The sequence below is a fragment of the Mycteria americana genome, chromosome 11 (assembly GCF_035582795.1).
Source record: "Mycteria americana isolate JAX WOST 10 ecotype Jacksonville Zoo and Gardens chromosome 11, USCA_MyAme_1.0, whole genome shotgun sequence".
Lineage (NCBI taxonomy): Eukaryota > Metazoa > Chordata > Aves > Ciconiiformes > Ciconiidae > Mycteria > Mycteria americana.
In genome coordinates, this window is record NC_134375.1 from 22,973,734 (window position 1) to 22,998,032 (window position 24,299).

Here is a 24,299-nt window from a genome sequence, read left to right on the forward strand (position 1 = left end):
AACTGTCCAGAAAGAAGGATTTGCATTGGGGCAAGGTTTGACTTTTGTGCAACTGTGACCCTATGTTAACGTGCATCCTACCAGAGCAGCCTTGCCACCTGCCTCCAGCTCTCTGGCTCTATCAGTAATGAAACACCGCTCAGTGCACTGACCTTGTGCTAGCACGAGCTTGGAAGGAGGAGGGAGGATATTCTCTTACACCCATCATACTTGGTATCAAATTGATACGTAACCTGTTTGAAATCTGCCAAGTCACTGGGATGGATGTTGGGCTTTGTTTGCTGACAACCATTGGGGGCCCATTTCTAGGGCAGCTATTCCTAAGCTTTTTGGATCAGCAGGCAGCTGTCCACTTTCAAGACCTTGGAAAGACCTCGGAAAGACCACTATGCCCTCTTGGGACCAGAGCTTTAATGGAAGCCTATTTATTATGGTTACATTATCTGTCAAACTCTCACCAAAGCCTCAGCACCCATCAGTGGTCCATAGTTTGTCTTGGGAACTCTTAACTTTGGGCAGTTTCTCCCATGAAAGCCTCCTTGTCTTGCATGTAGGTGTGATCCTTGTGCAGGCAATCAAGATTGTGCCTACTGTAATTTGCTGACGTGTCAGCTTTCATGGAAGATAGTGTTAAATTTAGTTATGTGCCTTATAGTCATGTAAGACAGTGTACATCCTGACTCCCCAACCCTGGCTTTTAGTTCCTCTGCCCACAGTGATGGTCCTGTACTTGGACGCTGGAAAGTCTGAACAGGATCCCACCTGACTGCAGGCCAGGGGATTTAGTGTACCCCTTTCTTCCTTCCAGATTGGCATCCAGAACTACTCAACCACCACAAGCTGCCAGTCACACCCCAACCAGGCACGCAGCGATTATGGGAAACTCTTTGTGGTACTGGTGATCATCGGCTCCATCTGTGCCATCATCATTGTATTGGGGCTCATATACAACTGCTGGCAGAGACGCCTGCCCAAGATGAAGAACATGGTGAGCACTGGACAGGTGGAGAAGGTGGCTGGGCTCTTAGCCCTTGGGATGGAGGGGATTGGAAAGTTAAGAGGGAGATTGTTTTCCCCTGTCCACTTACTGGACATAGCTGCATACACTGTTGGAGCAGCAAGGGAGCCCATTCAGGCGTAAGAGAGGTGCAAACCTCTCTCTTGCTGTGCTCAGGACAGCTCGTTTCCACTGCGAGGGCTGGGCTAGGAGTAAATTTACCTTTTCCCACTGATCCTGCAAAGTCCTCGGTGACCTTTATAGCCTGGTCTGATTGTGCTTCTCAGCAGCATTAAGACCTGTCCCCCTTTGTCTCCATTTGTGTTCCTCTCGTCCTTTGCAGTCGCACGGCGAGGAGCTGCGCTTTGTTGAGAACGGCTGCCATGACAACCCCACCTTGGATGTGGCCAGTGACAGCCAGTCAGAAATGCAGGAGAAGAAGCCAAGCGTGAACGGTGGAAACACCATCAATGGCCCTGACAGCTGGGATGTCCTGATCAATAAGCAGGCGAGCGAGGATGTGGATGTGTTTGAGGAAGACACGCATCTTTAGAAAAAGAAGGGAGGGAACCACCCCCTTAAATGCACTTGTCTCTCTCCTATCTTGACTGATGGACCACGGGATCAGGTGGCTTCTCAGGAACTTCTTAAAGGCTTGGGACAGGTCAAGTCTTTGGGCAAGTTTTCCCAGTAGAAGTCCTGAGCCTGCATCTGAGGCTCGGAGCCAGGAGGATTGCTGAACAGAGGGAAGCGGGAGGGGTGGGTGTGTAGGTTTCTGTGTGTATTCCTATCAGTAGCACCAATGCTTTCATCACCTTTAAATGCACTTACTGTAGCTCTCTGGTAGTGGCTGAGAGATGCTGGGCTTGAGAGGCAAGACGGTGAGGCTAAGTCTGCCACCAAGAGTCCAGCTTTGGGGAGTAAATTCACTTTGGGAGTCCAGCTGGAGCTATGGCAGCCAGATCCTGACCTTGAGATCATGTTAATTCCCTGCAGGTGCAGTAAAACCTGTGCATTCTGGATGGAGGGGAGCCAAGACTCGGGCAATGTCCTGGGCAGAGTTTGCGTTCCACCTGTGAAAAGAGGTGGTGGTGGGTTTTTTTTCCTTCACTGCTGCAGCATTCAGCTGCTAATTAGATGGGCTGATATTTATATCTGGGGAAAACATCCTGCTGTCATCTCATTTCCCCCCTCACACCACCAACAGCCCCCCTCCCTTTTTCAGCTCCACAGCTCCAAGCTGAGTCTGCAAAGTTTGAGCACTTTACCCTTACTTGACTGATTGCAGAGAATTCAGTGCCATGGTGCAGCATCTTAGCTGGAAATTTGCTTTAGGTTGGAGATTTGCTCAAAAAGGACATTTACCTGCCTGTTTCACGCAACAGCCTGTGAAATGAGCAGCAAAGTATCCCTTGTCCTAAGTCTCAGTTTTAGACCGGCAGCCTTCTGCACTCCTGTTCCATTTTCCAGGATAGTTTGGTTTCAGTTGGTCTTTTTGAGGTAAATGTAAAGACTATGTGAGACTTTTTAAACAGGGAGAAAAGTAAAAACTCAGCTAATTTTCTGGTCCTTTTGTTTCCTTTTCAGCATCCTGCCCTGAGGGGGGGGAAGTGTTTAATGTCCCATAGGTGTAAATCAGGGTAACGGTCTTTAAAATCACTGCATTTAAGCAAGCATAAAAGCCAGTTCAGATGAGATGAGAATCAGATCTAAGAGCTCCCCAATGAACGTTTCTCAGGCATGCCTCAGGCAGCTTTAAGGCTCCAGCTCCCTGAAGAGGTGTGATAAAAGGCACGTGAATATGCATAATTGTTCTCTGAGCCCTGCCTAAACTGAGACTCAGAACTACTGTCAAGCCTGAAATCCCAGAACACTTGTTTCTTCTGTCATCGAGGGATTGAGGGACTTGCTTTGGTCAGAGGCAACAGTATTCCTCTCTGTTATGGTGATCTGCATGTGTGCTTACTGCAAGGTGCAGCTTCGCATTTGGCCTTTAAGGGAACCTTTGTACAGAAAGACCCCAGATATGCAGCCTGATGCCGAGCCTGTAAATCTATCCCTTTATGTATGATATTTTTAGCATGTTCATCCCTGATGTGAGTGCCTAAAGTCAAGGTACAAGAGTCTGTTGTTTCATTTTGCATAGCGCTTTGCATACAAATTGAATCACAGATCACCTCGATGTAGGACCACGTTGATAACAGTCTATTAGGGATTCAAGAAAGGTGATAGCCTTTCGTTTCCTATCCAGATTCCAATTTTCAGTGTTTTTATCCTGCCTCCATACCTTTCCCCGTGTTATGTAGGAGATGGTGACCGTCAGCTCCATTTATATCTTGTTGGTAGGGTTGCAGAGGTGCTCAGAGGAGTTCCCTCTCCTGCCCCAGCAGTGGATAATGGGGGACAGTCCATGTATGTGGAGAGCCGCATGTGGCTCTTCTCCGACCACCCCTCGATGATGGCTCCTGCTGAGTTTGATGGGTCTGTGCAGTGAAACGGCACAAGTTCAGTGGCTGTGCTGATGGCACTTTGGGACTCACAGGATTAAATGCAAGTTGTTGTTATGATATGGTGAGTTAATTAAAGCATGGAGTTAAACTTTGAGTTTGTATAGCACTTAGCATAACGGGGCCTGGCATGGCCGGGGCCTTTAGGCAGTTTCACCATATAAATGTTTCTAAGTCCAATAATCCTCATTAAATACGTTTTTAATGCCCACTGGCTATTAAAAAGGTAACATCACCAATCAGATGTGAATCAGTTCACCCACAAAACACTCCCTTGTTGCACTTCTTTGCTAGGAGCTGCTTGGCTGCCCTGTTTTCTCTCCACTTTACTAATTCAGAGAAACAACAAGGTGCTGACAAAGCAATGCTTCTGGCTGGGCTCAGCACCTGCTGATCTCATGTAAAGTCTTCAAACTCTAAAGAAACCAAGGGGGCTGTGCAGGCTTATTAATAAGCTAGCAAGTTCTCCTGATTTGCTCTTCTGGCTTCTTACGGCCTGAAGGTTTTCCAGAGACTGTAGAGCTCTCTTCTGCGTCCGGAGCATCCGCACGATCTTGAGAGCGTCTAAGGGTGGCCGTCACGAGGCTGAGAACAATTTTCTGCTGTCTCTGACAGGGTGCACCTGGCTGTATGATCTCAGTTTAGCTCCAGAAATCTACTGGTTAATAGCATTTCACTTTAGTCTGGTAGTACTTTTTATACCTTTACCATTTGTTTGTTCTCTGTATCATTTTTTTGCACTAGGCTGATCTTGGTAAGTCAATTGCACTGTTGTCCCTCTCCCGCCAGCCTTGCAGAGACGGGTCATCTACGGGGACCTGCGGGCTGGGGAGCACTCTAGAGAGGCTGTTGCTAGCCCACTTACTCTGTTGTTCAGTGCTTGGGTTTCCAGCTCTGCACAGGGAGGATTTAAAGAGGAAGAGAAACTTTGTCTTAGCATTTGTAACAGGAAGCTTTTCTATCACCTTAATGTAGTTAAACTTCTTTTTAACAAAAACTGTCAAAGCTGGACTTCTCAGAGCGGTGTGCCAGGTGACAGAGCAGATGCAGGAGACAAAGTGATTCCTGGAAAACTCTTTTCCACCTACTCAGACTTCACTGTAGTCCTGTCTGCCAAACGTTTGATCGCACTGACGCCTGGTGGCTGCTGGGAGTTGGAGACGAAAAATTAAAAAAAAAAAAAAAAAAAAAAAAAAAGACTTTTCGCCCCCTCTTAGCTCTGGGTATTTATTTCCTGTGACTTGCCTAGGACAGTCACCTGCTTCATTCACGAGGGGCTGCTGGACTCGCCTGTGAGCAGAGGGGCTCGCACCCGGCACGTAAGGGATGGTTTGTGTGAGGACATCCCCGTCTGCAAAGCAACGAGATGAGACATTCCCTGGAGTCACCGGTCTAGAGGCCCTGGGTAGCAATACAGGGTCTCGGCTCCATCTCCCTGCTTTCTCCTCCACTTGCCTCCTCTCCTCCTGGGGAGCACAGCCAGAAAACAGAGGCTCTGGCTTGAAATGGAGGTGGTTCTTCAGAGAGAGCATCAGGTGCTGGTGTGAGGAGCTCTGCGCCCTGGGGAATGCTGGCAATGGCATCGGCTGGATGCACGGCCAAGATCAGAGTGGCTCTCCATCTCTGTGGGACGGTGGCCAGATGTGGTCTGGGATGGCCAAGCTGCGGATTACTCCCAGATGTTGCCCAGATGTCTAGAACAGTGTCTATAATGTGGAGTCCAACACATGCTGGGACTGTGCATCCTACAGACCACCTCGTGGTATGTAGGGTGTAAAGAAACAATGAGAAGCAACCTGGTAACTGTGGTGTATGTAATGCAGGTTGAGAATACAGTTCAAGATACCACCTTAAGGATCCCTCCGGGCAAAGGATGCAGCATGAAATGGAGGTACGTTATCGTATGGATTATTGCAGTCTGACCGTAGAGCATCGCAGCAGGATCCCGCTGCAGCCACTGCTGTCAGCAGCTCGTCTACTCCCGTCCACCTTCGTAGCCACGCAGGAGCACCTCTCTCCTTCACCGAGGGTTTGGGGCGGCTCCAACAGTCAGAGACAACAAGCACCTTCACCCGTGCTGGCTGATGAGAGCCTCGTTGGCTCATCTTGGCGGACAACCAGGCTCCCAGCCGTTCCTCTCAACACCCTCGTTCCTGCTGGACCTAAACTGTCCGCAAGCCCTGGCCACTGCTCGGCATCGCTGCCGGAGAACACTTAGAAACACTCGTGTCTGGCCCTGGAAGCGACAGGGTTGTGGTTTATGTTTTCTTTGCAATAAAACGCACCTCCTGGGTGTCTGAACACTGACCCGAGTGGAGTCCTTTGCTTGGTTGCATCTGCTTGAATTCGTGTCTGCCGTCTCTGTTAAAGCGGTGTGGGCCGGGGTCCCTTTGCTGGGATGGGGCGGTCAGCCTCGCCCCCCTGCCCCACACAGCGCTCCTTAATGCTCTCCTTAATGCAGGAGCCCTGAGCCGTGCCAGGTGCCTGGGCTGTGGGCTGTGACAGTCCCGGCCCCGTGGGGTGCCCCCCACCCCATCCCATCCCCGCAGGACCAGCCCAGGACCCCTGTTCCCTGCTAGGGCGGCTTAGCACAAGCCTCTGTTCCCGAGCAGAGCCCCTGCATGTGTGCACACCCCCGGGCCATGCGTGTCCCAGGGCAGGTGCCCCCGCCAGCTCCCCACCCTCCCACGCCTGCTCCAGAGCTGGACCCCATGCAACTGCCTGTGGCCCAGACCTCCCTCCCACCCACGTTCTGGACCAGGTCCCCCCTCAGGTGTGTTGCAGAGCAGCCCTCCCCTTCACCCCCTTCACGTGTCCCGGAGCAGCAGCACCCCCAGTTCCACGCGTGTCCCGGAGCAGCCCGCTCCGCTCCCACCCCGCCACAGTTGCTCCTCCGGGCCGCGGGGGGGCGCTGCGCGTCGCAGCGCTAAGCCAGCTCGGCCGCGCGGCCGCTCCGCTCCCGCCGCCCCGCCCCGCCCCGCCCGCCGCCGTGTTTACATCCGCCGCCGCTTCCGTCCCGCCGCCGCTGCCCCTCCGGCCCCTTCCCCCGGCTCGGCCCGGCCCGGCCCGGTCCCTTGCGGCTGCCCTCCGCTCTCCGCGTCAATGCGGCGCCGCCGCCCCGCGGCCTGCCCCGGCCATGGACACCAGCGACCTGTTCACCAGCTGCAAGAAGGGGGACGTGAGCCGCGTGCGGTGAGCCGGGCCGGGGCCGAGGGGCGGGGGGCGGCTCCCGGCGTCCCCCCGGGTGATCCGCTGCCTTTAACCGCTCTAACCGCCCGGGGAAGCGGGGCCGGGCCTGGCGGGGGGCAGCCGGGCCGCCTTACGGTCTTGCGGCCGGTCGTATTTCCCAGAAGCCCTGCCCGGCCTCCCCCGGGGCGGTGAGCCCTTCGCGGCCTTGGGTCTCTCTAGGGCAGCCGCCGTGCCGGGAGGTAACTGAGGTGTGAAAAGCAGAGTTTGTCTCTTTATAAATAAACGTGCCTGGCTTTTCCCTCGAAGGAACTGGGTGTGCGCCGAGTCTTTGCTAGTGTTCTTAGGTTTGTGTAAGGTTTGCCTGGTTTCTTAAAACTCGGGCACCTGAGTATCAGGCTTCATAGGTGTGAATGGTGTCTGTGGCAGATGTCCGTGCGAAAGTCTCTTCCCTTCACCTGCTGTTTCTCTACTGTTGGAAAGTGTATTTGCGTTGGTAGGAAGCTAGATCTCTGGAAAGTAATCAGCGTGGAAACATTTGGACACCTTGTGCTGTAGGCTGTGGTGGTATCTCTGAGAAATGCCGGGCTGCCCGACTTCAGGTCAAGGCTCCTTGCTCATTTGGCTGCAGTGATTTCAGATCAGGAGTCAGATGGGCTGCTTGTCTGCAGGGTGAATGGATGTTGTAACACGAAGGCCCAAAGCTTACGACAGACTTTTCTGCTGCATCTTCTGGTTTGAGCCTAAGAATGCTCCTCACCTCTTGATCCTACTTGATTCTTCCAGCTCTCAGCGTGTGGATCTTCCCAGATAATCAGAAGGAGCCTCTCTGTTTCAAGGTGCTTGCTAACGAAGGATAAATAGGCAGATAGATGAGGTCTGGGGCACATTGTTATTGGTTGTGTATTCCTGTTAGATTCATTCATTGCAAGCAGTAAATTGCAGGTTTACTGTATAAGGAGGGGCCCTGCAGGTGGCCTTGCAGAGGTTTAAGATGACCAGCATAGAAGCGATAGTGGAGAAATGATCGGTCTGGGAATGCTGTCAAAGCAGAGGGGACAAATTGACCACATGAGGCTGAGTAGAAAGGAGCTGAGTTACTTGGGGTTTCAAACGTGGCCAGAGGAACCTGAGGTCTGAGGCAGGAAAGATGGAGGGAGTGAAAGAGGGGACTGATGTGGATGAGGAGAAAAAAAAAAAAAACCGCTTGAGAATCTTTGTGAAGGCTGAGAGGGACTTTTACATGTGGTTAGGAGCGATGGTTGTTGCAGTAGTTGGGGACAGGCTATAACGAGCCAGGCTGTGTAGGAGATTTGCGTGCAAGGCAAAGGCTGGTTTCTAGAGATGCCAAAGAGGGAGCGTTGGCCGCATTTGATATAGCCTAACTATGCAGGACAAGGAAGTGGCAGGAATTAAGAGCAGTCTGGAGCGACACTGATGTCATCACTTGTGGCAAGAAAAGCCACAAGCAGGATGGGAGTCCAGCCACTTGTTTATAAGCATCCAGGCTATGAGCACTGTTGGAGAATGTGAAGGTACTGCTGAAGGGCTCAGGCTTCTTTTGTGATTGCTGCCCTCGTCGGGGTCAGCAGGAGGTGGGTTTGATTCCTCTCTTTCCCCGTGTGCACCACTTAAGATTGAAGGCAGCTGCCAAGCCATGCTGCAGCCGTTCTTTGGGTTGAGGATTTGACTGATGCCCCCTCAGCCATAGCTGACAGCTCCCCAAGTCGAATGCAAGATCTTGTCATACCTTTGGAAGTTACTGCATAAACTCAAAGTTACATCTTTTGAAAGAGGAGAATGTGACTGAGTGAGTAGCTGGATGAAGTTATAACTTTGCTCTCCATTTTCTTCCAGATACCTTCTTGAACAGCGGGATGTGGAAATTAATGTCCGTGATAAATGGGACAGTACACCTCTGTGAGTCCTGCAGCCTAGAGCGCTGGCTGGGCGGGAGGGGAGGGTTTTCAGAGCTCTTTTGCTCTCTCTGCATCAGCAGCTAGGAGCACTGTTACAAAACGTCTCAGGTTCTGCTTTTTGGGAGATTTGGCTAGATATTTCTGCTTCTCTTCTCTGCGGGTGCTGTGCTAAATATGTCTTTGTCTCCCCATCTGACTGACGCTTGCTGTAGTAGTGCTCGGAAGGGTGGTTAATTTTGTGACCGAATTCCCTGAATTAAGCAGTCTGTTCTTGGCCTGATTAGGCTTTTTCCCCCTCAAAGTCTATGACCTTCTAGCGTGTCTTTTCAGGTGGAGGCTCGGCTTGGTGAGATGCAGAGTGACTGTGGGATCACAGTCTGTCTGGCAAGGCTGTGAACATGCCGTAGGTAGTGAGGAATCCCCATGCTGGTGCTGAGGAAGGTGGTGTGAGCTTTTTATCTCCCCACATACGAATTCCAAAGTGCATTTAGACATCTGCAATATATTTAAAGTATGGAATAACATCCCAAAGACTAACATTTGCCTGCTGCAGTGCCCGTTGCAGGATTCTCCTAGTTTGTAGGACAATTTGAGGTCCTTGTGAAAGAGAATCATGAAAGGCTTAGATTGTGAAAGAGAAAACGAAACTCATCGTACATAGGACTTTGAGGGGTGGATTTGCTGTATATCCGGTGTGGGTGCTGTTCCCTTGTTATCGTAGCATGCAGCAGTCAGCCTGACAACAGAAGGAGCAAGGAGTGTTTTGAGAATTCAGTGGAATTGCTGAGTGCCCATGAAATGAACTCCATTAAAATGAGGATGGATTTGGCAGCTGGTGGTGCAACAGAAGATGCTGAACCCAAACTGGGACCTTGAGATCTCCTTGCAGGACAGCAGTGCCTAGGAGTGCTGGGAACAGATCCTGCTTAGTCTATTGCTGGGGTCAGACTTCTATGGTATTCGGTAGCAATGCCTCACTCCCGTGAGGAGTCATCTTCTAAGCTTATCAGAGGTGGCTCAGTGCTGAGGTCTGCATGCTGGGTTGTGCCCAAACACAGAATTTTGCTTCCTACTGTATCTCTAATTTTCTTTCTCTTGTTGTTGTCAGGTATTATGCTTGCCTCTGTGGACATGAGGAGCTTGTACGCTATCTTCTAGCCAATGGTGAGCAAAAGTGTCCTGGTTATGAGTGAAATATCTTTCTCCATACTGGTCTGTAGGGATTGTATGTCCTTCTAGCTGTCCCTTGTGGAAAATTCTTCTGTTACAATCAACCATCTGATCAGCGATCTCAGGCTGTGGTGGGAGCCCTGGACACACTTTCATGGTGCATTTTGCAGGCCATTTGCTGCTTGAATTTGCTACAGGGAAGCTTTCTGTGGTGACTCGAGGCAGCACAACTCTCTGAAATCACAGCTGATGTTTTGCGAGGCTGCACTGCTGTTGGTAGTGTGCTGATGTAAGAATTGTACTTCATCTGAAGAACTGTCTGTGTAAAACTTTCTTATACTCTTCTGATAGCCTTGCTTTGTAAACAGGACTTAAAGGTGAAACGCAAGGGCTTTTACTAACCTCAAACAAAGCGAGACAAACTCTCCAGGCAAAGTGCCTGCTTGTTTGGTTCCCAGCACCCAAATTCCCTTAGGTAGTGGTGATGTTCTGTGTTCTGGCAGAGGAATCAGAGTGCAGAGTCAGATCTCAAAAGGTTTGTCTCTTCCACTGCTTTCAGAGCATCTTAATCAACCACTTGTGTAATTCTAAAATAGCAAAATGCAAGTACTCTCCAAATTTCTAGCAGAGTCTAACCTAGAGAGGCATCTCTTGCCTTGTGCAAGGCAGAAATGCTTTTGAGGAAGAGCTGTTAAAAGTCCAATAAGCGATCATACTCTGTACAGTGAGATTCTTCTTCCCGGAACACTTCTGGAGCCATGCTGAGAGGCTTATTACCAGGGTCAGTTTAAATGACTCATGACTTCTTCAGAAAGGGATTTTGCTGTGGGAGAACAGCTTTAGGTTATACACATGTAAGGGGAGCTCGGTTTTTGTAAATGTGCTCAGTAGCGTAGGGGATCACAGTGAAACATGTCACCAGCCAAAAGTCCTGCTCATTTAGAGGCCGTTCGGGGACACTTGAGAAAGACGTAACTCTGCCTGCTGGCATGTATCTGTGATCGTTTTGCAGGAGCGAAATGTGAGGCAAACACTTTTGATGGGGAACGTTGTTTGTACGGAGCTTTGAGTGATGCCATCCGACGTCTGCTGAAGGAGTACAAACAGATCACGGCAAAGTGCATGAAGAGAGACTACTATGATGTCTTCCTACAGCGGTAAGCAGATGAGGCAGCTCCATGTGCAACGTGTTCTGTCATCCTTTCTTTGCTGTTAACCTGGATATTCAAGCTCTCTGTTAAGGGCAGATCTGAAAGGCTGATCAGTACCCTATCTCATTCCTGGGCATCTAGAGCTTCCTAAAAGATGTTCCTTTGTGCCCGTAGGGATGACTTCCAGATATGTGTGCATTTAAAATATAGCCTCCAGTGACTTAGGTACAGACTCCAGAGCCAACAGAAGGCTGGTCTTTATAATGCAGAAGCATTAGACTGTCATCCTTGACTGTCAAACCAAAATCAGATCACTCAGACCACATCAGCAATTTAGGATAATCTATCAACTGAAATTAAGTTTCAGGCCTGAAGTGCTATAGCCTGCAAGCCAAGGTTTCCAGCAGTGATAATAGGTGTCTCATTTCTGAGATAGTTTGAGGTTTCTTAAGGTGCTCTGACTTATAGGGACAGTGCTCAGTTCTTTCTTTTTGTTCATTAAAATGTGTTAATTTTAAGATGTTTCTGAAAGTTGCCTGTCACAGCTTGTAGTCTTAGCCTAGAGCTTGAGAAGAAGCCTAACTTGCTCTAGGAGTAGAGGAATACTGGCTATCTTTTCTTCTTGCTGTTTTTCTACCCTGGTAGTTCTGATGTTATTACACAGATTTGGTTTTTTGGTTTTTTCTTCCCATTGGACTGAAAAAAAAAAACCAAAACAAGGTTTCAGCATCTGTATCCTCAAAATTGGAGAGGAGATAAATCCTAGGAAGATCTGACAATCTTCCCATTGCTACAGAGTCCTAATTTCTGAAGCTGTGAGGAAAGAAGAGAGGAAGGAAACTCATTTATCATATCATTATCATTTTATATTTAAAATCAGATTCTGCCTTTCAGGGAAGTAGAGTTTTGCAGGGTGATTTATCACTCCCCTGGTGAGTTTCTGGCTCAGATGATGTGGGGTTGAGCACACATGAAAACTAAAATGTGCTGTTTTCCGCTTCTCGTTCCAAACAGACCTTGTGTTAAAATTGAAACAAAGGGCAACAGTAGGGGGCAAAAAATAAACACCTAACTGCTTCTGTTTTGTTTTGGGCAAGACACTAGTACAAAGGATGTTCTAGTGGCAGGAGATTGAGATCAGCATTCAAGACCCTGCTCTGACATCATCTCCTTGTGTAACCCCGCACCTTTCTGTGCAGCAGTCCCGCTCTCTAGCAGGAGTGTGATGCCTGATGTCTGCCTGATCTGACCTCTTGGGGATGTTTGTGAAGATATATATGCAATGGGTGATGGGCATTAGGAAACATTGGTGAGGGTTGCCGTAAACTCTAGAAGTAGCTATCTCTGTTTTTTTCCTCTTAAAGAAAGAAGGTATGGGCATGCAATCATAAACAAGGCTTCATCTCTGATGTGGTAATTGCCTGCATTTCATGCTAGTAACATCCTTCCTTCTTCTGAGGGTGGGTGACATGAAGTCCTCTCCTGTTTGCTGCATGGTTAAAGCGTGCACACTGACAGTGCCCTGAGAGCAGGAAAGTTGCACCTTACTTTGTAGTGGGGTAATTCTTTCTGAAAGTGTGTGCTTCTGTAGGGCTTTTTGTCATCTGACAATTTAAAAGCAGGATTAACCTTTAGAGATGTGTTTGGGGGCAACTAGTTCCTCTTCAAAATCTGTTCCCTGCGTTCAGGGGTTCACCTGGGTCAGGAAGGTTTCATTCTCCAGCCTTCCTCTTGCACTAACAAAACTTCTTTGGGTCATTGGAGGGAGTGAGAGATCCCAGTCTAGTATGTGAAGTACCAGCCCCCATGCTGGCCTTCTAACTGGGCAGGGAGAGACTGCAATGTCCAGAGGTTCATTTAGACCTAATTTTACCATGTCCCCCACTAGCTTTACTCCATTCTCTCCTTTCTCATTCTGCAATGAATTTCCCCTCTCTTTGTTCCTTACAGGTTGCTGGAGCAGGGTTACCAAAGTGACATCGTTTTCATTGTTCATGGCAAATCCTTCTGTGCCCACCGCTGCATTCTCAGCGCTCGCAGCGCCTACTTTGCGGAAATGTTTGAGACCAAATGGAAGGGGAAGAACATGATAGTGTTGAAACATCCACTGGTGAGCAAGGCTGTGCTTCCAGCTCTTTCCTTTCTTTTCCTGTTTCAACTGGGTGAGAAAAGTGAGTAGGAAAGACAGTTTGAGGGTTAACTTCCACAGTGAATAGCTCCTGGAGCTCAGAATGACCCTAGTCAAGGAGAGGGGCTTGTGGAGGCACTTTATGCAGTAAAATAGCATCTTACTCGGATAACAAAAGGCTGTAGACTGCGTACTTCCCCTTTGTTCCCTCTGTCATGGGCTCAAACATATCTTAATTAATTGCCGTAGCAGGTAGCTGTTACCATCTGCCAGCTGCGCCATGACTCCTCTGTGGGATGAGTTGAGTCTGTCTAATTCCTGGTGGACAGGTGGTCTGTGGTGAAGACATCACCTCCATAATTGGCACTAATTGAGTCCCTTTTGTTGCCTTTGCAGCAAGAACTAAATAGGCCATAAGTGCATTCCATCCATTAATCACCAGTACTCTGGCATACGTTTCTATAGCTTGCTGTGCAAAACCTCTCGTGACAAACATACTTCCAGTTTCTCAGGACATTGCTTAATGTCTCTCCTTTCTCTTTGTACAAGAACACGGCTTTCCTCTCAAATTAAGAAGGGTTGGAAATGTTTGCAACCAGTGAAAGACTGGATTTTACAGAGCCTGTATTACAACTGTGTCATTGGAGCACCTCCGTTAGTCAGGTCTTGTCCCCGTAGGCACATGGATTGGTATCAGTTGATACATTTAAAGAGCTGTGTAAGCCAGGTGGAGTGGCAGCATTAGTTATGCGAGGAGCAAGGAAATTGGGTGCAGTGTGTGAATTGCTATTTAAGTGGGTTTTTTTTCAACTTGTTCAGGATCATGTTTGTATTCAGGCAAGTTTCAGGCAACCTGGGAATTCTAAAGGTAACTTTCTCATGTTTTATTTTAGATTAATCCAGCAGCCTTTGGCTCTCTTCTGCAGTATCTATACACAGGTAAACTACTTAGTGTCTAGTGTATGTATTCATGGCTGGTGGGCAATGGTCTGTGCCTCTGCCAGGCACAGCATGGTCTGTGCCTCTGCCATAGCACTGTGTTGGTGGCACAGGCTTGCAGACACCCATGTTTGGGTGCATGAATTGCAACACATCCTCTCTGCTGGCAGAAAGGGAGAATGTGAGCAATCCCCATCTCTTCCAAGTTGTTTGTACCTTTTGCCAGTTGTTGTCCTGCCAATAACTATACAGGCAATTAAAAAAAGATCAGCTTGGGTTGATTGGTTGGATGGATGTGGAGAATGTATTTTTAACTTAAGGAAGGTAAATCTGTCATCTGGGATAACAATCCCCTAAGCTGGTGAAAAGCCAGGTTCCCACGTAGGACGTTTTCAGTCTGGCAGACCTGAGCAGTGTGTGCTGAATAATTTGACTACTTTCTAATATTTTTTCTGAACAGAAGTTGATCCTAAACCTTCTATGAAAACGCCAAATGTTGTATTGTAGGCATGCTAACTGCTGAACTATTTCAGGCCAGGAGGTGGTGCCAGAAAATAACTTTATCTTCAAGGTTCTCCTTCCCCAAGTCCAGTGTTTTCAGAAATGTTCCTCACCACATTATTAGTTGATGGTAAAAGATTCTGGGATGACAGCTCGTGAGCCTAAAGTCTTTTCTCGCCCTAAGCCAGATAGCCAATGGTGGCAGTCATGCATGCTGCTGTTGTGCTGCTCTTTTGTTCTTTTCTGAGGGAATTAGACACCTTTTGTATAAGCCTGTTCACTCTTTGACCTCTTGAATGAAGTTGTTAGGGTAGACACTGGAAGGTGGGAATGTGAATCAGATGCCAGACTGAGTCTCATCGAAGGGGTGGGCAGTGGGGTACCAAGTCTTAACTTCTTGGACTGAGTTGTAACTGGATGCTGAGAAGTGAGGCAATGTGTCTAATTACTGAATTTCTGTGCCATCAAGTCTTCAATCCCTGATTTTGCCATTTTTACACCTAAGTATATATTAAAAGAGCTGGCTGCATTTCTTCTTGGCAGGTCGTCTTGATATCGATGTAGAATATGTAAATGATTGCAAGAGGTTAGCCAAGCAGTGTCGGCTGCAGGACCTCATAGACGATTTGGAGACCAAGTGTAAAAAAGTCTATGAATTTGGTAAGTATTTTACTTGCTGTTGTCTCTGCTGTGCCTGTGTGTTGTTTCAGGGAGAAAGATGAAAGTGTGATGGTGGGTGTTTCATGGTGCTCTTGGGGCTTCCAGAAAATGATTCTGTTGTGGAATTCCCATGTTTGCATGATAGTTTTCGGTCACGGGTTCTCTGTAGGGCAGCTGTAGTGGTTTCTAACACATGCATGTTTATCATTTATATTGAATGTTTTCATTATAGTAGAGCAGCCATGGCAGCAGGACTTTGCTGTGGTTGCCAGACATTCTATGGAACACTTTGGGGTATATTGGAAAGTGCCTTTCAGCAGAGAGCTTGTTTAAATCCCTGGGGAGATATAATATGTACAATTAAAAGTCCTTTTCAGTATTTATCTCACCAAAGTAAAACATTTGATAATTGGCTCAAAATGAATGCAGAGAGAGATATAACACTTTTTGAAAAGCAAAGAAGTATTTTTGAAAGCATGTGAGTATTTATAACACATGTATGTGCCAAGCTTTAAGTGACGCAATCCTCTATTTAAGGGCTTTTTGTTATCCAAAGAGCTTGTGATCTAATCACGACATCAGCTTATTGCATGAAAACCAACAGTTGGAGTTTATCATTCATCTCCTTAGTTCAAGCTAAGGGACACGTGAAGAAGAATCAAAACAGCACAAGTAGAGAAAAGTGGTGTTAGTCATTAAGTAAAAAAAATTATCTGGTAACAAAACCTTCAGGCTGAAAATATCTGATTCTCATTTCATGCTCTGAGTTAACTCCTTTACTTCAGTCAAGTTAATTCTGGTTTGAGAAGAGAATCTAGTCTGTAACTTTTAAGCCAATAGCATCTTCTTCCTTGACCTGAGAGGTAAGGGTGTAGCTAGTCCACCTTTCCCTTTTGAATTATGAGTTCTGATTATTCAGCCTCCTGAAGTTGCAGGGCTTAACAGATAGAGGCAATACTTCTGGCTCAAGACATTCCTCATCTGCAAATCACATGGAAGATATTACCATATGTATGTCTCCCCTTAGGCATGCGCAATTGTTTGGTGGTGGTGGGGTGCTGTGTTACCACAGTACAGCTGTTCCCATGTAGACCGGGGTGGAAGTCCTTGTATCATGGAAGCTGTATCTTACCTCAGCCACGTAAGCAGAAATGTAAGCGTGCATCTGAAGAGATGAGAAACGCGTTTCTTGCTACAAGTAGTGTAAGATACCAGTTTGTGTATTAAATAAGTGGTGGAAAAGGGGAGTGGTGGTGAATACCATGACTAGAAAATAAAAACTACTCAGACAATCAGGTAACAGAATTATCTTGTGGCATCTTTTGATATCAGAGTAATCCAGTGAGATGCTGGAGATCTTCCCCCCAGTCCCCACCCTGTTTTTTCCTTTTTTTCTTTTTCTCTCCCAGGGTCTAGCTGAGACCCTGGAGGTGACTATTCTATCTTAATACATCAAGTTAACATCTCATATTAGATTGTGGGAGGAAAATAAGGTGGATAGTTTGCTAGCTGTCTGAAGCCATTGCATAGTATGTCATTGGCAACCTAAGGATTGTGAAATCCAGTGGTTAAATTCATGAACTGCAAAAACGCTGACTTCTTGGCGGGGTTCAAAAATGGAAAATGGTGAAGCAATGTTTCAGGTTGGTTGGGAGTTTCAGATACAAGCTCTGCTTGCAAATGTGATAATACAGACTTCCTGGATGGCACCGGCTAAATAATTTAATTTTTGTGTTCTTTGGGAGGGAACAGTTGTTCTTCATTTCTAAGGTCTGACAGAAGACATACTCGATGGGTGGTGTAAAGCACTGATGGAAGTACTAGGCTTGATTTTATTTATGACAGGTTGGGTTCAAGTGAATAGACAGAACTGCTGATAGATCTGTTAAACGTTTGTTTCTCGTATCAGATCTCATGTGGAAGCCAGGAAAACTTCATTCTCCAGCAAATAAGACATGTAAGAGTTATAGAAGTTAAAAATTGGGAAAGATCTTAGATCACATCATGTCTGGCACTTGACAAGCATTGCTCTTCCCTCTAGTGCATTTGGTATCTCTGCTTGTTCCAAGTGGTTTCTGTGGAATAGACAGCTGATTCAGGCCTGCAGAGCAGGGTCATGTCTTGCATCTGTATTATAAAGTTGAAACGTGCCTAATAAAACAACATGAACTCAAGCCTGTGCAGCTCCAGTGGATAATTGCAGTCTCTGCAATCTCATTATCTGGAGTTAAGCAGCATTTCAAAAGCACTTAGTATCTTGGCATGCACAGACAGTAGTTTAGGAAAACCCCGGAGAAGATGACCCAGTGCCTTCTGTTGCACCTGAGATAGACGTCAGTGTGAATGCTTTGCATATTTTCCCCCACCTGTATATTGTGGCTATAGCAAGAAAAAACTGTTGCAGTGTTTGGAAGAGCTCAGACAGGGTTTGTCCAGATTAAGCCATAATCCTTCGTTTCAAAGTGGAAGTATTTGAAAATAAATGTTCTGCAGTTATTTCTACAAGTTTTAGGGCAAAAAGGTTGAGAGCAAGGTTTGTGATGCTTGCCTTCATAGCGGAGGCACTGGATGTACAGAATCTGTGGTTATAGCTAGTCGTGGCATTGGGAGGAGGATGTATAAGGCAGGTATCTGAGTGTGGCGTCATTTTGGAAAGGTTTGGGAGTTTGGTGGGGTTTTTGTGGCTCTTATTTTTTGTGGTGCATTGGCTCAGTTGAAACAAAAGACTACGGAACAAGTATTGAGCAGTGGAAACAAAGGCAGCTGATGAATTGGTAGGTGACGTTCAGTGCTATACAGCTGGGCTAGATTGGGAAGAAAGACAAAATCCTTCATTCTCAACCGTAGTTGGGTTATTCCCTCCAGCTCCTTGCATTTTTTATGTTGCTCTCTTCAGAAACCCTTTCATTCCTGCTTCTTGCAAGAAGGTGATGGTCCCTGCTGCTTGCTTGCAGCCAACAGGTTATTCCTGTTCTGTCACTTTGATTTTTATTGTTTCTGTTAGGAGAGAGTTGCTTGTGATACCAAGTGCTGCGCTCTTGGGTTTGAGAGATGCAGTGTCTGAAATGTCTCATGGTAGATGTGCTTCTCAGACAAATCACTGTTCTTTCATGTCACTATGAAAGTGCATAGACGCTTTGTAGATCCCAAGAGAAGAACTCTTTCTCTTGACTACTGCTTAAAACCTGCTGGGTCCATTAGCGCTTACAGAGCCTGATCGATTCAGCGACTGTTATAATAGGCCCTACAGAAATATAAATGATTCTCTCTGCCGTAAAGAGTTTCTAATTGCCCAGTGAGAAATTTCCTTCTCTCACGCTGGTCTATAAGTGGACAGGGCTCTTTGAGAAAATGCACTCAGTCTTGTTTGTGTTGGTGCCAGGTCTTCTCTTGGCTTATTTACCCTGGAAGTCATCTATCTGATGGTACCGTTTAGCGCTAATAGAGCAGCCTGTTTCCTTGCTGGTGTAGCTCCGTGTGTAGCAATGATGGTACCTGACTGTCTTGTATTGGTAAATTATCCTTCCCTTTCCAGTATCTTTCTGGGATATTCAGCCTATTTGAGGTACAGTGGTGGCATATCTGAAGAGTGCAGCAGTTAACGTGGAGGAGGGGGCGGAGAACTTGTTTTGTGAGACATCGTGGTCTCGTTTCGCCCACGGCCCAGTGGAGTCATCTGATGGAGCTCATGTAATGCTGTGCAAAATGTCAGGAAAAATGAGGTCTCAAGGTGGCGTGATTCACCTGTGAGGGGTTTTAATGCGGTGAATCATGCCTGTCAGAAATTCTTCTGAACGCTTCAGTGTGGGGCCGCTTAACTCTTTTGTCCTTGAAAGTTAACTCTGCGTCTCTCTGGCTCCCAACAGCGTCTCGAGCCTTCCTCACCACAACTTTGCATTTTCCAGTGGTGCTCTGTGTTTTTTCACATGCTTCCCTATATGCCAGGGACTCTTGAATGTCTTACATGCTTCAGTCCTCACCCCAAAGCATGCTGAGCTGAAACCAAACCTGGGGTAGTGAACTGCGGGCGGGAGGTGGCCAGAAAGAGGAAAGGCTGTGATAGCAGCGATGTCGTAACACAGTAGCTGGGTGTACTTTGGGCTGCAGCTTGTTTGAAGTTAGCGGGGTTGGCTTCAATGAGCTCCACGGCAACTTTGGTCGTAGCAAGACCATAGCAAGATCGTGTATTTTGCTTCCCCTTTATCAGGCTGTTTAATTGTGTAGGCTGGTAGGGCAAGACAGGAAGACGCACTAGGTCTGAAAAAGGCAAATGAAGGTGCCATCTCTGTTTGGTTTATTTGATCTCTTTGGTGGTGGTAGCAATGCTTATTTAATGTTTGCAAACAACCCAGGCACGCTCAGGAGTCTAGGTGTTTTGGGGGTCTTTGTGCTTTGGGGATCTACAGATAGAGAGTAGAGGACAGACTTGGGTGCAGAGAATTTATTACCTAAACAAGAATAAATCCCTTTGTTCCCTGGAGCGAAGTTAGGACGGCACAACTGAAATGGGACCCATGAGAGCACGTGGCCGAGCAGAGAGGCATGGAAGCAGCTTTGTTTTAACTAAATATGCCCTGGCATAGGCTTCACCTTAGGCGACGCCGTCAGTGGTAGGGGCGGTCGGCTGGGAAAGACATTGTATGAGTGGCTCCTGCAGGGATCAGGGGCAGCCTGATCAATGGTCCTCAGCTATAATTGAAGATGTCCTGGTTTCAGCTGAGATAGGGTTAATTTTCTTCCTAGTAGCTGGTATAGTGCTGTGTAGCCAAAGCCAGGACAGATGACAAGGATTGCAGAGAGCAAGTTGGGCTTGATATGCCTGTGGCAACTTTGTGTTTGCCACGGTTGCTATTCCAGCACAAGGAATTAAGTGGAGGTTTGAGGAGAGGCAACACCACATGCATCCCCTTCCAGCCCTGCTCACCAGCTGTACTGAGGGGTGCTGTATGCATGTTTACAGAGAGGAACCACATGTGTTTTGCAGGAAAAGCTAAGCAGCAATAATACTGATTTTTCCCTAGGGTGCGTGTCTTTTCTCTAAATGGGAGAGAATGTTTGTAGAGGAATTTAGGTATCTCTGCTCTTTTGTTTTTTGCTTCTTCCAGTTTCTTCCAAGCCAGGGACCTGTGTGAAAGTGCTGACGATTGAGCCCACAGGTAACTGCCGGCTGCAGGAAGATCTGGCTCTCCTAGCAGACTGCGCCCTACCAGCCGAACTGCGGGTAGGGAGCATTTATACTACTTCTGGTCTCTGTGGGGCTGCGATATGTGTTCACGTGTGTTCAGTCGCATTTTTTCCATTTGAGTTTAGTGCTTGCTTGTTTGCTGGTGCTCCAAATGCTGAAAGCCTTTTATTGCTTGGAAATGCTGTAAAATTGTTTAACGAGGCTGTCAGTGCTGGTCCTTTCCCTTGGATTTTTCCTCCAGTAGGGATTTCTGTAAACAAAACCCTTGCTATACGGTTGGTGGGGATTTCCCCGTTGATGACAAGGGGACAAGAGTTGGCCCCCAGCTCTTTTTCCTTCTCTCTGCCATCCTTCTTGAGTATCAGAAATGTTTTATCAGCAGGCATTTGTACCCAAAGGGACATATTAGATGGAAGATGGCTTGCTTGTTAGGAACTGACACCCTGCAGTGGAGAGGTGCTTTCAAACCCTGAAAATATTTCCAGCAGAAATGTGAGTCCCTCTGAAGCGAATTTAACTTGACTGGCAGTAGATTTGCTTTTCATAACTACGTCTTGTTGACCCTTAGAAATAGCCCACAGACCACAGGTTGATGATCACTATGTTAAAACACCATCAGTATTATTAGTTAGGCTCATATATGTGGATCTTCGCTCCCAGTTGCAGGCAACAGGATAAATATTAGTGGTCTTCATTCTCCCTGCATCTGTTGTTTTCTGTAATATCAGTAGATTCACTTTGCTCTTATGTCTGTCCTTTTTTTCCTCTCTCTCATACCAACCACTGAATTTAATAACGTGAACTCATTTTAGGTGGCTGCTGTGCCCAGAGGTTGTATGACTGTGTGATGTAGCAAAGTTTATTGCCTTTTTTCTTTTTGTCCCCTGCTGAATAGCCCTGCCTGCTGCAGAGAGTGTGTGTGTGTGTGTGTGTGTGCATGGATAAGGTTTCTTACCTCTAATAAGCCAGCGTGTTTTGTGCTGGCTTTTGGCAGACATATTTCTCTGAGTACTGAGCACTTTATAGAGGGAGTTTTTCTCCATCAAGTTTCCATCTACTAAGGCAGAAATCTTTCCTATGTAACCTGCCTCCCTCCAATAACTGTGCATTTATTTATGGCTTTCAGTATGCTTTTCTGTAGGTTTGCAGGCTTTAAAGGGAGGTGACACTATAAGTAAGCCTCAGATTTACCTCCCCAAGAACTAAAAAAAGGATTGTGGGCCCCAAAACAGTGAGATTTACATAAATTTTAAGTCACTTCACAAATAAAGAGTGCTTTCTGTTTGATTGCTTGTTCCCAGACCTTGATGGCACGCTCCTGTTGGGTTAAGCTTTTCTTCTCAAGGGTTAGAAACACTTCCCTTTTAATTCTTTCATGCAGAATAGGAGCTGGATGGAAAATACAAAACTTGGAATAATATAATCATCTGACAGCACTGAGAATGCCTCTGTGAGCTGTGGTTTTCTTGCTGTGTTCATAGATCAGAACGAAGGCAGTTACAGTAGCATTAGACTTGTTATGGCTGTAAAGGTGAAGAGGGCATGGGTACACGCCTGTTCACTAGAGAATTTGTATGCCATACACAAACGTGGTGCTTTGTTAAAGTCTGGTAAATTCTAAAAGATTCCCATTTTTCCTCTCTCTAGGTCTTTTTTTTTTCCCCTTAACTTACAAAGAATATATGAACAAAGCTCTTCATCCTATTGCCATTTATATCTCATCCTAATATTTACAAATTGTTAAATTCCGTGAATTAGGCGTCTTTGCTCTGGGACAGAGGCATTGCACATCCTCCTTCCTACAGGGTTTGATGCCATACAAGGAATAGTCTACAAACTATGTAACCTCAAATGTCAGGGACAGCTGAGTAGTCACGTACAAACATCCATGTTCTCGAGAGAAACATACATACATTTTTTTTTTCCCAGCCTATGCTGAACAAAATAGGTATTTGGCTTCTGGATAAAAGCCAGCATTTCCAGAATTTGGCAAGAGATTCGGAGCTGCTGCATGTCATGTAATGCCGTATTACATGAAATGGGGATATACACAACTTTCTGTTTAACTATGAACAAATAATTTGCATGTAATGTCTTTGATACTTGAATGATGCAGAAAATTCTATGCATCCCAATTTCATAGTTCAGTAATACGTTATATGACTAAAACAATAATTATCATTTGATATCCAATCACAGTTCATTATGAGTTTTTAGAGTGAGAACAATCTATTCTTTGCACTCTTAAACACGTTTATAATCTTGGCATCTTGTTTCTCATTCCTGTATATACTTGAAAGCCTTTTCCTCTTTCAGTGTTTGTTTTTAAAAGTGTGGTGGTTGTCTCTAGTTTGTTTTAAACTAGTAATGGCCAGAATTTTTCTGACCACACCACCTGCTTCTTTGGTTTGTTGCGATAAAATTTAGCAGTGACAGATTTAAGTAAAATACCATCAAAAGCCAGGCAGCTGTCAAAAACCACGTGGCTTTCCATTGTCTGTCTGCCTAGCTCTTCATCTTGTGTCTGCCAGGTGACCTCTGAGTTAGAGACTCCAGGACTTCCAGTATATGAGACTGTAGGCACATCATTTCCTTGTAGGTGTGTTTTTTATTACCTTTTAACTGAAATCTTATTTTCCAAACCAAAATGAAATCAGACTTCAAAGGATCAGAGTTTGCCGTGAAATAAATACTGTTCTCTCCATCTGTATTGACGTTTGGTGTGGCTGCAAAAAAATGTGACCATTTGTCACTTTTGGGGTAAAGCTAAATCTTGTAATGCGTAGAAAGAACAGTTGGAAACCAGTAGCTGGTTCCATCTTGTCTGTCTCCACGCCCGTGTAGTGTGGTTGTCCATGGCAGTTACTCCTGTGATTTGCTTTGCCCATTTGGCAAAGGCAAATTAACGGAACTATTTACAACACGCTTCCAATTATTTTTTTTTTTTTTTTTTTTAATCCAGTCCACTTGCATCTGGTTATGGGCTGGTAATCTTCTCTTGGATCACTAACCCCTGTATTTTGTGTGGTAATTTATTTACAGTTTTCTTGCTGAGATAATCTGGCCAAGGTACAAATTGCTGCCACTGATTTGTTTTGTGTATTTTTGCCTGCAGCAACATTGCTATTTAAGTGCTAATAGCAAATTGTGGTCCTCCACATGTGATGGCTGGAAGATCCTGTGAATGTTCAAGCAGTCTTATGCTGTAGAGGTGTTGAGAATATTTCTGTATGGTGAATGAGTTATTGTGAATGTGTTTGCACCTTGTAGGCTGGACTGTTTTTTTGCAGTGAATGTGGTTTTTTTGTGAATGTGTTTTGCACCTCGTAGGCTAGACTTCCTGGGCAACATACTTAACTTTGGCAGCTGTGCTTTGTCTGCACAGGGGTATGCTAAGGAGGTTGTCTGAATGCGGGGTGGGAGGAATAAGCCAGTTTTCTGCAGGGGAGACCCTGAAAGGGAGATGAAATTCCTCAAGCATGAGAAGGGAGGAGAGTAGAAGTAGTAGAGACTTAAAAGGGGAGTAAAAGGGAAAATTCTGCAAAGCCACTTCATGCTGAATAGGAGGGACAAAGACATAAACCTGCTTTTGTAGTAGGAATTGGAAATGACCTTGTAAACCTGAGTGTCAGAGTGGGGAGCAGGCAAGGCTAGAAGCAGGAAACTGAGCCCAGAGGAGTTTGTAATTCAGGAGACAAACTCCGAGACAAATAAAACTCCCATGTCCATTCCAGAGGGATGGATTCCTTTTAAAGATTTACCTTTGGACAATGAAAGGGGAGCAAAGAAGCGATGCACATAGGAGATGTGGAGTTTGTCTCAATTAAAATTCTTGTGCTACAAAGAGTAGCGTCTTATCAAAGCCTGTTTCTAGGTTTGTTTTACCTGTAATGTGCCTGCAAAGATGTAGCCTTGAAAGTTATGTCAGAATTTCTAGGAGAGGACATGGAAGTTGT

General features: G+C 46.3%; 2 protein-coding genes across 4 annotated transcripts in view; both read left to right on the forward strand.

The window, feature by feature from the left end:
• Positions 1–5,811, forward strand: part of PODXL2 (podocalyxin like 2) — a 34,233-nt gene extending 28,422 nt beyond the window's left edge. The window contains exons 7-8 of the mRNA XM_075514467.1: positions 809–988; positions 1,341–5,811. Of these exons, the coding sequence (XP_075370582.1) occupies positions 809–988; positions 1,341–1,550 (390 nt within the window). The 3' untranslated portion in view covers positions 1,551–5,811. The remainder of the gene's footprint in view (positions 1–808; positions 989–1,340) is intronic.
• A 683-nt stretch (positions 5,812–6,494) lies between these two features.
• Positions 6,495–24,299, forward strand: part of ABTB1 (ankyrin repeat and BTB domain containing 1) — a 28,852-nt gene continuing 11,047 nt past the window's right edge. Inside the window, exons 1-8 of one of the 3 annotated variants that reach the window (XM_075513814.1) lie at positions 6,495–6,696; positions 8,548–8,610; positions 9,718–9,773; positions 10,792–10,936; positions 12,881–13,040; positions 13,952–13,997; positions 15,042–15,158; positions 20,264–20,379. In XM_075513814.1, the coding sequence (XP_075369929.1) occupies positions 6,641–6,696; positions 8,548–8,610; positions 9,718–9,773; positions 10,792–10,936; positions 12,881–13,040; positions 13,952–13,997; positions 15,042–15,158; positions 20,264–20,379 (759 nt within the window). In that variant the 5' untranslated portion in view covers positions 6,495–6,640. Of the gene's footprint in view, positions 6,697–7,316; positions 7,530–8,547; positions 8,611–9,717; positions 9,774–10,791; positions 10,937–12,880; positions 13,041–13,951; positions 13,998–15,041; positions 15,159–20,263; positions 20,380–24,299 lie in introns of those variants that run through there. The other 2 variants (XM_075513816.1, XM_075513815.1) reach the window with 2 other exon arrangements.